General features: G+C 42.9%; 2 protein-coding genes across 4 annotated transcripts in view; one reads left to right on the plus strand and one right to left on the minus strand.

Moving 5' to 3' along the window:
• FBXO47 (F-box protein 47) overlaps positions 1–16100 on the minus strand; it is a 180835-nt gene that overhangs the window by 15486 nt on the left and 149249 nt on the right. The window lies entirely within an intron of this gene.
• LOC147024540 (uncharacterized) lies at positions 4407–6051 on the plus strand. The gene has a single exon (XM_085886924.1). The coding sequence runs from the start codon at positions 4414–4416 to the stop codon at positions 6049–6051; it is 1638 nt and encodes a 545-aa protein (XP_085743050.1). The 5' UTR covers positions 4407–4413.

Genomic DNA, 16100 nt, shown 5'->3' on the forward strand with positions numbered 1-16100 from the left:
AGCCCCTGCCGAAACTCTCGTCTGCGTTCGGTGAGGACACGAAGGGCAAGGATACGGTCAATCGTTGACCTCTTTGGTGTAAAGCCTGACTGCTCTGGACGCTGGTGCTCAAGCAGATGGTGGCGAACCCTATCAAGAATTATCCGAGCAAAGACCTTGCCCGGCACTGAGAGCAGCGTCACCCCTCTTCCAGTCAGTTGGGATGATGCCTGTGTTCCTGTGAAAAGAAGAGCGGCACAGGTTTCTCTGGGACTGATAGGAAACCTTCCCCACCTTGTTGATTTTGGAAGAGATAGTGAAATGGCAGCAACAGAATGTGTCATTGATGAGGCCAGAGTATACTGGACTGCTCTGTATGGCCAAAAAGGGTTCAGCTGTTTGGATACCCTCAGGCAGCATATGATTGTCTCTTCAAAATTAGACCTTAGGTCACTGCCAGCAACAGAAGATGCGTTTTACTTCCTTGTTTTAAGAGCATTGTATCAATTGCTTCTGTATAGACGTGCACATCTCAGTGACCGAGCACTTCCCCCAGCCACAACATTTGGCAGAACCCTTATCAATGGAAAACTGGTCCCAATTCTCATGTCTAAGCCAGCCAAGCCAAACATAGACAAAACGGTGTCTTGCATGTGCAAATTATCCAAATGTCTGAAACGATGTTTATGCAAAAAGGCTGCTGTGCCTTGCTGAGTGACATGCATATGCCTTCGTCAGAGAGGTTCATGTGGTGGAGTTGTTTCAGAGAGTGACTCTTCCTCTGAAGAGGATGTTTCATGTCACAATATTGTGTTAATCCATTTCTAATTTTATCTTCCTTAAAACCATGGCATGTAAAAGTATGTTCTTGTTCCTGACCCCATTGATAGTCAAGCATTTCTGAGTTGCATAAATCTTTTGTTGTTTGACATATAACCTTGTCAATTGTAGGTAGGTTAAATCACCAATTGTGATATAGGAAATGAACTCCTCTTTAATATGAGGGGTCATTTGTGTATATAGGTTTAGTGGTTATGATTTTAGGACAATATGAATTACCCCTACCCCCATCCTACATCTTCGCTTTTGCCAACATTTTGTTATCAGAGGGGGCTCGCATAAGTGTTGACTGTGTTGTTGCGCAAGAGTTTCACCATTGCCAACATTGGTTTTCATATACTCAAAGGGTGTCTCTTTATGAAAATCAACACAAAAATTTTATAGCAGACCGGGCAATTTTTTTTTAATTTTGATCGGTTGGCTCCCGGACTATCTGTGATGAACATTCTGTCTTGCACTGCACCTTATCATCTCGATAATTGCCTTTGGTGCAGGGAGAATGTCTGTTGTTGTCGGTTTGAGTTGACCACTCGTGTCCTTGTGGAAGCCATTCTTTAATGGATCAAGAAATATTTGCTGAGAAATTGCTGCTTGACCCCAAATGTATGCCTGGATATGGACCTGCATGATATGCTGCCTCAGAGCACCGACAGTTGGTGGTAACTTGTCATTCTCAGCCATGTTCTTACAGAAGAGATGCCACCGAAGTTCAAGGATGCTGGAAATATTGACACCACTTGGACAATAACCTGAACAGACAAATCTTGCTAAAGTTGTGTATAGGTCCTCTGACAGTTCAGCATCCTTACAGAGTATAGCAAAGGCATCTACCATGTCGTCATCGGTCTTCAAGTAGCACTGGAACCACTTTGCCTTACCATGTCGAGCGAACTGCCCAGTATTATCGGCACCTGTGGATGCGTGGAAGGCTGGCAATGCCTTGGCTCTCTCCTCACCTTGGGCCTTCCATATTAGCTCGATTTTGACAATGCTAGATGCCATTGAGATAGATGTGTGTCTTGGCAGGAGATGATAGTTTGCTTTGGCAAGAACCAGAACATCCGTATCAGGTGAGAATATCGTCAGCTCAATATCTCCCGTGTGTTGCTGTGATGAAGCTATTGCTTGCTGGATCATCAACGTATCGGCCTCCTCATGGTTATTCGCCTCAAATTGGAGACCCCTGTTGCTCGACGTCCGCCCAGATGCCGAAACGACTACCACCTTTGTTGAATCGCGGTTGTATTCTAGAGTTTTCTCTGCCAAGTACTCCGTCAGATCAGCCTTGGTTTGATCATGGGACAGAAATTGACTCATCGTGATGTGTTTGATACTGGTATCATCCCTGACCTGATATTGGACTGGTGCCTTTCCTTGACGTCGTTTTTCTCTGGTTGTGCTCTTGAGGGAATCTTGCTTGTATGTATCAAAAACAATAATTACATGGTCGAAGCCTCTGGTCAGACTCATCACCCTATCATTGAAACATTCACTGAGGTCCTTCACTGTCACGACCATTGCTGGTTTCTGGGTCATTTTCTGGACAACTACCATTCCATCCATGACTGCGACCTTCGTGCTGGTACTGCCATCAATTACATCAATCCAACTCCTAGCCTAACAGGAAACACAATTAAAACCTCCAAACCCGTGGCCATTCAAACTATAATCCTACCCCATACAGAAGAACATAAAATGACAAAAAGGTACATACGCCTCAAAGGCTATCACAACTTACTGAAAAAGGAAGAAAGGTGTTGAAAACCGAATATGATGAAATAAAGCTCCGAAGTAAACTGTCATGAATAAATCGAGAATAAACCTAGCGAACTGAAAATGACGTCATAGTGCTGCACGTGCTTGGACGTGCGCCGCAACACATCACGAAGTCATGCCACGCCCAGCAACTGTAACCTGAGGCGATGGCATGGCGTCGCGATGTGGCGTCACCTATGTTCCCTCCAAGATCACACTTACAATACATCAAACTCCAAAAATTTTAAATCAAACGTTTTACGACTGAAGGTGCCGAAACCTTCTGATATTGAACAACAGACACACCAATGTTTCATTGCACAGATGGCCATTTCCATGGCAACCAAATGTTCCAGTACTTGAAAATCATAAGACTTATGTGTAAGTTAGTCATAGTCACTTTATTTAACAATTAAAACAGGCCATCCGATGGAAAATATTATGTTTTAAAAAATGGCAATTTCACTCCAAAAATGCTGTTTCCATGGCAATCGACAGTCAAAATGCAACATTTTATTATCTTATAAAATCCATTGTTAGCCATTTAACAGTAATCCATCATCAGTTGGTTATTTTGTATTGTTTCAGATTTTTTAAAATTGGAGTTCAAAAAAAGCGTTTTTCACCCCAAAACGACCTTTCCAAAAGTTGAAAAAATGTGAAACATCATTTTTTTATTTAAATAGATTTTAAACTTCTCAAAAATCAATCGGTTTGCTACTCTCCAAAAAATTCCAACGAAATTACACAAGGAACCTGACTATCGTGAAGGCAGTCGGTGATAAGGAGGTTTGGAAGAGGATAGAGGAGACCAACCAGATGCAGGATTACTGCACCTGTACGGGCAGAAGAAGAAAGCCACGAAGAGAGCTGTGAATAAGGCATGGAATTATATGGAAAGGGATGTGCACAGCAATTTAGACATGGAAGAATATGATTTTAGGTTGTTCCAGTAGGCCTCATCCCATATAAAGATAATGAGGAAGAAGAATGTTTGATTCTCAATAGAATATCGACCTTTCAACGCACAGGTGTGGAGCAAGCAAAGATCCACCTTTCCGCCAAGGGGTGCACCTGACGTATGATGGTCGATCACCAAAAGTACGGTTATTTCATGTTTTTACATGAACTTGATTCAGATTTTAAAGTTACTGTTGTGACATTGACCTTCCACGTGTGAAAATAATGTGGTACAATAAAATTTGGGGGAAATTGACCCAGGGGTTTTGGAAATGTTAAAGGAACAAACAAAAACTCGTATATAATTATTTTTTAATTCAACAAAGGTTGTAAAATTTACTCTTCATATAAAGTACTCCTAAAACAGCAATGGATATAACTCTCATGTTACATCCAATTCTGTTTTTTCATAAATAGGTTTTTATGAAGAAGGGAAATATAAAAACCCTCAATAGTGGGGCAGCATAGCTAACCTCATGTGCATTTAGTGATAAAAGCACCAAATTTGGCACACTTGTAGAAAGACATATTATGAAGCGATTTGGATATTTGGCCACCACAGATTTAGCCTCTGAGGGCCGTGGCAGCCATTTTACAAAATGGTGGCAAGGTGACATTAAAATGGCTACCAGAGGAATTAAAATGGTGAGGGATTCTACATTTGTGGAACGATTTCATCGTTTATGGGGTCTATGGATGCGCCTCACCAAGTACTACAAACATATGGGAGCAGATTTTCGAAATTGTGAAGGGGGGGAAAACCTTTTTTGGGAAATAATTAAAATTTTGTGTAATATGCTCGTATAGTCGTAACATGGACTCCAATATATTTATTTGTCATTGCAGGTTGGTGATGATGGTCATCGCTTAATAGCAGCCATGTCCAAGAGCTTCAAGTTGGTCGACCCAGAGCGACCTGTCTCAATGTCATCGCATCCACCAACAACGAACTGGAACCTGTGTATCATCTGTCAAGACGACACGAAAGAGACACTGACTCGTCCCTCACAGTCCAAGCGAACAGATGTCGGGAGCGGCTACAGTTCCCTGGCCAAAAATCTGATCAGATTCAATGAACTAAAGGAGCTTCCACGTACGCTTCAGTTACGCCGGCTTGACGAAGGTCACGGAATTGAAGCAGCTATGATTGCAAACAGTGCTGGTTATCACGAAACCTGTCGACTGAAATATAACAGGACAAAAGTACAGAGAGCCAAAAAGCGAATGCGTGTAACTGCTGATGACAGCCATAATACTGATGCATGCAAGCGCACCAGGTCCCTCTCATCGAGCACAGATAAGTCAAGGCCCCCCTCCTGTTTCTTCTGTGAACAACCTGCAGGCTCAGAACGGCTTCACAAGGCAGCGACCTTCACAATTGACAGGCACGTGAGGGACTGTGCGACCCTCCTTGAAGACAGTGCCCAACTTGGCAAACTCAGTGCTGGGGACATGGTGGCCCTGGAAGCTAAGTACCATGCCAAATGCTTGTCAGGGTTATATAATCGTGCCAGAGCGGCCCGATCTTCTGAAGCACCAGGAGAAACTGAACCAGAGAAAGAGCTGTCAAGAGTAGCTTTTGCTGAACTTGTGCTCTTTATTGAAGAGACCAGACAGGATGAGGAGATGGCGCCAGTGTTCAAGTTAGCAGAACTGGCTCAACTATACCAGTCAAGAATTGAACAGCTCGGCGTCAGGAGCAACACAAGGGTACACTCCACACGTCTCAAGCAGAGACTCCTTGCCCAGTTCCCTGACATGCAATCACACAGCAAGGGAAGAGACATCCTGTTGGTATTTCGAGAAGATGTTGGCGATGCTATTGCTAAAGCTTGTGAAATGGACAGCGACAATGATGCTATCCATCTTGCACGTGCTGCAAAAGTTGTGCGCCGCCACATGTTTGGAGAAGCCAAGCCTTTCATTGGGTTCCCTGAAGGATGCCAGAAAGAGTCTGTGCCACAAATGCTGCTTGGCCTGGTCAGCATGGTCTTAGAGGGACCCAGCATCAAGGACCAGATGACAGACACAAGCAATGCAGCAGTTACCATTGCTCAAATTGTGAAGTTCAACAGCGTAAAACACAAGCGTATGCAAAGCACCTCACCATCCTCCACTGTATGGCACAGCCCTGCGCAAGAAACGCCTCTTCCAATATATGTGGGGATGATGTTACACGCCCACACACGCAAGAAGGAACTGGTGGATAGGCTGGCACATGTTGGCATGAGCATCTCGTATGATCGTGTCCTCCGCCTCACAGTGCAGATGTGGAACTGTGTTTGCGAGCAGTTTCACTTGGAGCAAGTTGTCTGCCCGCCCAAGATGCGTGGAAAAGTTTTTACTACTGCTGCAGGAGACAATATAGATCACAATCCGAGTTCAACAACAGCAAAGTCCTCCTTCCATGGAACAGCTATCTCACTGATCCAACGTCCCAGTTTCATGGGAGAAGGTGTGGATCGAACCATAGTCGTAACTGGAGGATCTGGGGATGCAAGCACGTTCATCCGCTAGCTGCCACAGTGCTACACTGACGTGCCTCCTGTAACCAGCAGTCAAGAATGTTCCTGTCCCTGCTGCAAGGGTGACATCACTTGACAGAGAGGGTAAAAAGCATACTGAGGAAGAATATGTCTGGCTACACAATGCAAGGCAGGTCGTAGATGGAAATGATGAGGGAGGTGAGAACATATCTTGGGCTGCTTTCCATGCCTTTCCATGCCTTTCCATGGCAACCAGCTAGGCGTGGACCAAAAGTGAGGAGGGGCTGCATGAGACCCACTGGACAAGATTACCACAAGCAGCCCAAACTTGCCGTGAACTGCTGTCATGTAAATGTAAGAAGGGTTGTGTGAATCGTTGCAAGTGCAAAAAGGCTGCACTTGAATGTACTGCTCTGTGCCAGTGTGAGGGGGAGTGCACCCAGAACTAGACATTTCTACCTTTAATTTTGAGTTTTTCATCATATCACTGTAACATCATGTGTCATTGAAATGCATTATGTGGAATTTTGTATTTCTTGAGCAAATTATTTTGTAAATACACCATGCATTTAACTTTTAATAATTTAATAGAAGATTCAGGGTGGGTGGATGTTTGGTTATTTTTAGATCATATTTTAGTCAGTTGTTGTTGATGATATATTTCCAGGAATGTTTATTCTTACACACTTTTTCATTGTCATTTATTTTACGCTTGCTATGTAATTATGTCACCCACAGGGCTATAGGTTGGACTATAGGTTAGGGTTAGGTTAGGTTAGTTAGTTTAGTCCAACCGATAGTTGGGGGAGTAGCGCCCACCCGGGCAGCTGAGCTATAGTTAGGCCTTCCTGCTGCCATGTGGTGGCGCGGACTTTCTTAAAAAAAAACATAAATGTAGTCGGGCCCAGAGCGATTTTTCTATTTTTCTCCCCCCCCCTTAAAAAAATGCGAAAATCGTTAACTGCTATTTTATAGAGCCTCATTAGTCGCATATATAGGCACAGTGGTAGTTGTCACTGAAGTATAAACGTAGAAGCCACAGTGATTTGAAAAATTTTCCCCTCTTCAAAATTTCAAATTTCGAAAATCTGCTCCCATACGTTTGTAGTACTCGGTGAGGCGCATCCATAGACCCCATAAACGATGAAATCGTTCCACAAATGTAGAAGTCCTAGCCATTTCAATTCCTCTGGTAGCCATTTTAATGTCACCTGGCCGCCATTTTGTAAAATGGCTGCCACGGCCCTCAGAGGCTAAATCTGTGGTGGCCAAATATCCAAATCGCTTCATAATATGTCTTTCTACAAGTGTGCCAAATTTGGTGCTTTTATCACTTAGTGCACAATTCTTTTGAATATTTGAGCTGTGCAGCACAACTACAAATTATTCAACTCTGGAATATAATTACGTAATCATCTTTTTATCTCATGGCATCGCTGTTCTGGTGGTTCTTTGGGCAAATAGACTAGGTGTTTCCCATCTCTCTGCACCAAGTTTGGGCAGGAATTTTAAATTTGACTCCTATTACCATGATAATCTTCTTTTAAATACTGTGAATGGAGATATTTTATGCCCATCAGCAATCAATGTGAGTCGACAGGTCCCCATTTTAACCTCCATCCAAGAGATGGCGCACTCATTGATACAATGCACTGCCTGTGACGTATCAACCTGACAGCTTATAATCGGTTCGAGGATCGAATGCAGGCTATACTGCTCAGAGGCAAGGACACTACTATTGCACCATCCTGTTGGACATAATTCACTAATATTGAAGAGAAAAGTGGTAATTGTCTGAAGGCTGGAAATTCTTTAAATTAAGCCATCGTACATTTTTTTGAGTCCATCCTCCAGCTTCCCAAATGAAACAAGGTAAATCATTAAAAAAAATAACGGCTGGATACCAAAAAGATAAATCAAACTGACCAAACCTGTCTGATTTTTGCATTTTATGGAAACCAAACTTCTTTTCTTTTTGTTCTTATTTAATGTGGTGATTTTAATTACTACATTCTGCTTTATCACCTTGACAATGGTAACATGTATCTTCCTTTAAGTATCTGCAAACCACCTCCTTCCCCCAAAACAATGTACTGTGCAGAAATGCAGAATTTGTGAATATAGTGCACAGGATATGTAAATAAACTACATCAAGAATACGTCTTGAGTTATAGGCTATTCATAACCAAACTGCTAATATTCTTTGAATATGTGCACTGACATCACCACTTTCATTGCTGCCAAAGGTAGGATTTAACAAGATTTGGAGGGGTGAAAATTTCAAAATCTACTTAAGCGAAAAATGGCAGTCAGAGTTACATCTTCCAGCTTAAAATTAAGTTATTGTATTCAGAGCACAAAGGGACAGATTAATTATTTAATTGCTTTAATTTGAAGTGATATGAATTACACAGCAACCCTCAATGTCTTCTCAGTCCCTTTCCCACAGTAAAGCTTATCATTAACTTCCCAGTCCCTATTCATCTTCACGTCTAGACAAAGAAGCAGGCAGGAGAAAATGACCACAATGAGGGAAATGCAGGATATCTTACAGAGGCATGACAGTTTCGGGGAAATCACCTATTATACCAGCCAGGCAGTAATTTATATATTGTGATGTGTAACAGTGACAAGGTAATTTACACTAGTGGGTGATGGCAGTTCAGGCTTTCAGCCTGGTGGATTTTTTCCAACTGCCAAACACTCAAATTTTGTGTCGCTAATGATTTTTCAAAGCCCACTTTGAAGGTATAAAAGTTAAAGCGTCTTCTTTAAGAAGTTAATGAAAGTGATTTCTCCATTAGCAGTGTCGGTCATTGTTCAAGACATTATGTCAAACATTTGTGTTCTTTGTATGCCAGGCCTGAAGATAAAGTTAAATTTTAGTCGACAAAGATAACACAAAGAAGCATAATGGAGATGTTTTTGTTGAAAAAATGATGATAAAACAAAAAACTGTTGGATGGCAATACAGATCAAGGGGAAATGGTTCATAGCGAAAGGTGTTTTTGGGACTTCAGGTTGATTAAAATGTAATTAGAATGTGGTATGAAGACAATACAACAGGCCAGAAAAAGATGAATTGTTATGATGCTCAGTAGTTTTCCCAACTGTAATTTCTCAATCCTAATAGCAAAAGGAAAGCGACAGACAATCCACATGAGGACTTTTTAAACAGGCCATTCATTCAACACTTTCGTCCAGCTGACCTTTTGACACTCTTTGCACTTGGCATAAATTACATTTAACGGTGCGTAAAAACAGGCAATCAGCAGGATCGTTTTGTTTTGTTACAAAGAGAGATAAATGAGACACCTCCCAAGCGTCTCTTTCTCATGAACTGAATGATTACAAAGGTTGATGGCAGAAATGTGTTTTTCAAGTGTTTTTAGTGGCTGACAGTGTGGGAAGGAAACAACAGCTTCCCAGTATTTACTACAGGTGGAGGTTCTAAAAAGCATTCAGCAATGATACAATTGGCAATGGTTATATAGATCAGCTATGGTTGCAAGTTCTTTCGAGAAAAACCTGCATACTTTTACAAATTAACTCATCACAGAATATCAGGATAATGCCACTCAAACTTAAAGATGATAACCAAAGTAAATTGTACAAACAGGTACCTTGCTTTTTAGAGCATTTTTAGGACTTCCTTTTAGAATATGTTGGACCCAAATTCAAATCCCATATTGTGTTGATTTGTACATTGTCTCCAAATTTATTATTAAATTGTTATGAATGTAAAAGTCTTAAAGTCTTTGCCCTCTAAATTAAAAGTGTAAAAATAAGTCATCATAATTATCTAGTTTGGGAATCCTGAGATCAATTTTGCAAATGCTGTATGCACACGACATAAATTTCCCCTTCACATCCATTCATCGTGTCAAACACCTCCATGTCATACCTCCCACCTCTCCCATCTGCTCCCCCTCATCCTGCCACCTCTCAACTTCCACCTCGTCCGGCCCCTCTAAGATTTTCTCCCGCCTGGCTCCACTCCCTCCCAGTTTCTCCCCTGCCCCTCCCGGTTTCACCCCTACCCTACACCCCCTCCCCCAGCTTCCTCTCATCCTGTACCCCCTCCTTGCTCCTGTCCACATCCCTACCTCCTATCAGCAGCTCCTCTCCCCCATCCATAACTGTGTGGACCTCAAACATCCAGGGCCTCCGTTCCAACCACACAGATCTCTCATCCATCATCTGTTCAACAGAATCGTTACTCCCATAAGACGTCCCACGACTCCTTTATGTCTCTCCCTGGCTATTGTGTCTGGTTTGATCGATCTAAACCATGTTCTGGTAGCGGAGTTGCGAGGAACATCAGAAACTCCATTTCTCACTCTCTGTGTACTGCTCTTACACCTCCAAAACCAAAGGAGTACCTCTAGCTATGACTTTCCCTCCGCTCCCACCTCATGTTTGTCTCAGCACCGGCAAGTCTGACAGTTCACTCAAGAAAACTGGCAGGGACTGCAAGCAGCCATCACACTTCAGGACTGGTCTCTCTTATCTACTGCCCCTGATATTTACTCAGCCTCAGAATTTTTTTTTTTTTTTTTTTTTTTTTTTTTTTTTTTTTTTTTTTGTATACCTTGGTCGAGGCTCGTATGAGAGCTAACACACAACTCACAGCAAGGAGGCATGAGACAAGAGGGGCGGGAGTGGAAGGGACAAAACATTGGGGAACAGACACAGGTGAACTGTGGAAGGGGGAGGGATGGGGATGGGACGGGGAACATGGCGAGGGGAAGATGGACATTAAAGGGACTTTCAGGAAGGAAAGCAGGAGAATTGAAGGAAGTGGGCTTGGGTGGATTATCGGGGTAGAAAAGATCGAGGATTTGGATGGGGGAAGATAAGAGGTGGTGGTGAACAGCTGTTTTGAAAGCCTGGAGGGAAGAATGGGAAAGAATAGAGTGAGGAAGTTTATTCCAAAGGCGGGAAAAAAGAGGAATGAAAGAGTGAAGATGAGCAGTGATTCGTGATTTTGGTAGTTTTACCAGAAGGGGGTTGTTGGCGGACCTTGAGCGCCCTGTGGAAATGTGGTTGGGACAAATCACAGAGAGAGCAGGGGGGGCAAGGCTGGAGAGGAGTCGGTAGAAGACAGAAAGACCACCGACCAACCTGCGGTGATTGAGTGAGAGGCCCAAAGACTCAGCTTCATTGCGGGAGATGCCAATGATCTTAAAAGCCCTGGTTTCGACAGCGTGAAGTCGAGAAAGGTGGGAGGCAGGAGCACCAGCCCAGAGGGGAGAGCAGTACTCCATCAGGCTACGGACAAAAGCTTTGTAAGTGGTCAGAATTCTTCCACAGAAACCTGCTATCTCTTATGCACAGATTCATCCCATCTTGTCTTCAGTTATCTTATCCATTCTCCCACTCTTGGTACTCTGAATCCTGTGGTGAGGCAGTTGCTTTAAAACAACTTGCATTCTCCTCCTGGAAGGCAAATCCACTTGAAGGCAACCTCAGATCCTTCCACAAAGGCCACAACAAGTGTCACTCTCAGGAGAGCCATAAAACAACATCTGTCCAATCTCAACCAAAAAACCTGTCCAATCTCTAAAACCTGGTGGCAGCTTGTCAAGTCTGTCTCTGGTGTATGCTCTCCTTCCATCCCTTCCTTCACTTCAAATTGCACAACAGCCAACTCCACTCATGAGAAGGACGAATGCCTCATTTCTTTGTTTGCTTCAAAATCTTGTGTACCTAACCCCTCTTTCTCTGTGCCCAATTGCTTCTGGATTATGTGTCCTTTATACCTGAGAAGGTGGAAAAGTTTCTGGTAACACACGACTCAGACTCTGCAACCAAACCAGATGGCATCAGCTCATGTGTCCTAAAAACCTGCTCTGCTGCTCTTGCACTTCCTCTCTCTGCCCTTTTCACCCTGACATTTAGCAGAGGTCATCTACATCTGCTTGGAAATCAGCCAACATCACAGGATTACATAAAATATGGAAAAAGTTCCCCTTAACGACAGACTGATTAGCTTACTTCCAGTCATCAGCAAAGTCATGGAAGCCATCATTGCCGTTGACTTAAAATCAAATCTTTTCTCCAACAGCCTCATCTCAGATCATCAATTAAGATTCAGACCGAGTCACTCTACTTTAGACATGCTTCTTCCACTCTCCCAACAATGTTGGGTCTCAACATCAGACATGAGATCAGGGCCGTCTCTCTGAACATATCTTGAGCCTTCGATAAAGTCTGGCATCTTGCCTTGTGCTCTCCAAACTGTCTGCCTATTGAATCCAAAGCCAACTATACTCTTGAATTGCTTACTTCTTCCACTCTCAAAGCCAATGTGTGGCTCTCAATGGAACCCTTTCCTCTCCTCTCCCTGTCAAGGCTGGAATACCCCAAGTCAGTGTTCTGGGCCCCATCTTATTCCTAATCTTCATCAATCATCTCACTGACTCTCTGGAAAATCCTCTTTATCTCTTTGGTGATGACTCCACTCTCTGCTATGATATCCCTCATCCTTTTGACAGACAACCAGCAGCCTCTTCTCTGTCCTCAGACCTTAACAAAATCACAAGCTGGTCAAACATGGAATGCCTTTTAGTCCAGAGAAATCCCACACATCCACTCTCTCTCCGAACGGACCGTACCACAACCCTCCCATCTACTTTCTTAACAACCCTCTCAAAGAGGTTCAGCCACTCAAACTCTTGGGTCTCACTCTCAGCCACGATCTATCTTGGGCAAGTCACATTTCAAAATTGGCCTTGAAAGCCAGATGCCGACTGGGAATTTTCCGGCATGCAAAGTCCTTCCTTAGCACACCTGAGCTCTGATCCACCTACAAGGCTTTCATCTGCAGATTCATGGAGAACTTCTCTCCCCATCATCTCTTCGAGTCCTCATTGAACGCAGATGAGAGTTTCGGTCAGGGCTGCTTACAGCCAATGTTGATCTCTGTAAAGCGTTTGATTCAGTGAATCGGGATTCTCTCTGGAAGATTCTTGGTCTTCATGGGGTGCCACCAAAACTGATCAATCTGATGTATGAACTATACTCTGGTACTGAGAGTGCTGTGCGATATGGTGATACCATCTCTGACTTATTTCTAGCTGTTACTGGAGTTCATCAGAGGTGTGTTCTGGCCCCCACACTTTTCAGTGCTTGTATGGACTGAATTTTGGAGAAGATGTCAGAGAGATCAAGTTGCTGTGCATCGTTTGGGAATGTCAAGTTCTCTGAACTTGATTTCACAGATGATGCAGTCATCTTTGCAGAGACTCTGTATATCCTTTTGGGGGTCCTCAAGGTGCTGAATGAGGTGTTGGAGCTGCTGGGATTATGGGTTTCCTGGGTCAAAACTAAGATCCAGGCTTTCAATGACATCTTGGATGCTGCTATACTGTCTGTACCTGTTTGTGGAGAGGATGTTGAGGTCACAGAGAGATTCACTTACCTTGGCAGTGATATTCATGTCTCTACTGGCTGTGAGCCAGAGGTCAATAGACGTCTGGGTCAGGCCTGTGGAGCCATGGATTCACTAGATCATGAGGTGTGGCACTGCCGGTACCCATGCGGGAGGATGAAAGTCCGAGCCTTCAGGTCCTTGGTGCTTCCATTCTTGCTCTATGGATGTGAGATTTGGACTCTAACAAGGGATCTGAGATGGAGACTTAATTCTTTTGGTTCCAGGTCTCTTCGGACTTTGCGTCCAATGAGCGGTTGCTGAGACAGACTCAAATTAGATTTGTTCCCTGCATAGTCCGTGAGAGTCAGCTGCGGCTGTATGGACACGTGCCTCCTTTTCCTGATGCTGATCCTGCTCACCAGATTTTCTCAGCGAGGGAGCTTTGTCAGTGGAGGAGGCCAATGGGCCAACCACGTGCCTCGTGGTTGCAGCATATTGATCACCATCTCAAGGAGATGGGGATGGGCCAGGCATCTGCCCAGGGGATGGCCAGATGGAGGCCCTTGGAGTACTGGTGGAAAGTGGACGCAGCAACGCGCTGCTCCGGCGCATGCTCCCATACCTGACCTGACCAACTTTCTCCTCTCGGCTGGCTCCCCTGCCTCGCATCATGCTCAGCTTGATGCCATGGAAACCAAGGCTTTCAAGATCATTGGAATCTCTGGTGATGAAGCTGAGTCTATGAGCCCATAACTTCAGCATCGCCGACAGATAGGTGGTTTCTCTATCTTTTTCCGCCTCAGGATGCACATGGTCCACCAGCAACCCCTCCTCGTGAAACTGTCTAAATCCAGAACCACTGCTCACCTCCACTAATTTATTCCTCTTTTTCCCCCTGTGGATCCATCTTCCACACTCTTCAATCGAATTCTTCCTCCAGGTCTTTAAGACAGCTGTTCCCCACCATCTCAAGTCATCCCCCATCCAAAATTACGATCTTTTCTATTCCTATTAATCCATCCCCACCTCTCCCCAAGTTTTGCTTATGTATCTATCTTGTCCACCTCTTGCATTCTCCCCTACCCCTCATCATAACCTGCATCCCTAATTTGTCCATCTCCATCTACTTTTTCTCTCCACCCTGTTGTTGGTGTTTCCCCTTTCTGTTCCCTTTGTTATGTTGTGTCTTGATATATTCTGTGTTCTCACTCATCCATGAGCTTTGACCATGTACAAAAAAAAATTTTTAAACAATAGTTTACCAATCGATTTTGTTCATCTGACCAAATAATTATTTTTTTTAAGTAATTTTCCAAAGTACAATCAAGCTGTTGTGTGCAATGACATGTAAAATATGTTTTCTGGGTAATATAGCCGCATCTCAGGTTACGTCCAATTCTGAAAAAATATGAGGATTTATATTTATTTCATTACAACGTTTAAACATTTTCTCTTTATGTTCTGCAGATAACATATCTGATTCAGTACATTATTTGGGGCACAAATTGTAAATATAATCTGTCGTAACTGGCTGAGAGACTCAGACTCAAGCCAGATTTGAATCACATTGCTTTTTTTTTTTATACAAATCATGACAACTTATGACTTTGGATGCTAAAGATTCAAAATATCCAACCATCAGAGCTGTGACAAAGTCAAGTCAATTACAAGCGAATGTATATTTAATTTTACACATTAAATAACATCTCCCAAAGAATCAAGATTGAAACACATTAACAATTATGTAATTCAACACAACTTGAGACTCCATCCTTGATAATCGAGACCTGACTCGAGACTTGAAGCATGAGAATTGAGTCAACTTGAGACTCTACTCCTGAGACACAGCTCCACCTCTGATAATTACACATGATGACATTATTGCAATAATTATTGTGATACAAGAGTGCATTATATGTGTATTAGAACTGTGAGATACTACAGCAGGAATCTACTTACATGAAACCCATGGTATACCTTTGACATCAGCTCTTTCGGTCATTTGGCCTACTTCAGCCCCACTTGGCTCAACACATACATCTTTGAAACAGCTACTTCTTTGTCTCCGAAAAACCATTTTTAGAGTGAAACTTCAATCTGTTGTCCCCCATTTTCTGCTGTCTGTGAAACTGTCTTGCAGCCTCTGTCGAGTCATGCTTCAACCTTCAAGTTATCTAAAGTGCCAGCTCATCATCATCTTATATGTAATGCTACATCTATTTCTGAGTTTTGCTTGCTTTTCCTGCCTTTTATACATTTCTATATCAGTCCTTCCATCAGCTTATCCTCTTGACTGCATTGCCAGTGGCTATGCTCTTAGCCTTCTGTCATTCAGCTTTTCCATGAGCTGATAAGTTTGTATTTAAAAACTAAACGAAGAAAAACGTTAGAAGGTGGTTTCAGGAAAATTCCATGAAACTGGTGCTGCTTAAATATGAGGGGCATTCAAAATGTTCTTGGAACAACATGTATTTATCCAAGAAATTCCAATGCCTTATACTTTTCAATCATTATATAGAATTAGTAAGGAAATTTTTTTTTGACTCATGATATATTCTTGTGAATGAAGAATATTAAAATGTTGGCATTTTTTGGATTATTGAGTATCTCATTCCAAGTACCTTTTGAAGACGCCACATATATTTGTTTAACATTAATTGAGAAGTGACCATCATTTTACGATTGGAAGGAGCTAAATTTGAATG

Source organism: Eptatretus burgeri, chromosome 6, assembly GCF_056783735.1.
Source record: "Eptatretus burgeri isolate ZD-2024b chromosome 6, Ebu_testis_v1, whole genome shotgun sequence".
Taxonomy (NCBI): Eukaryota; Metazoa; Chordata; class Myxini; order Myxiniformes; family Myxinidae; genus Eptatretus; species Eptatretus burgeri.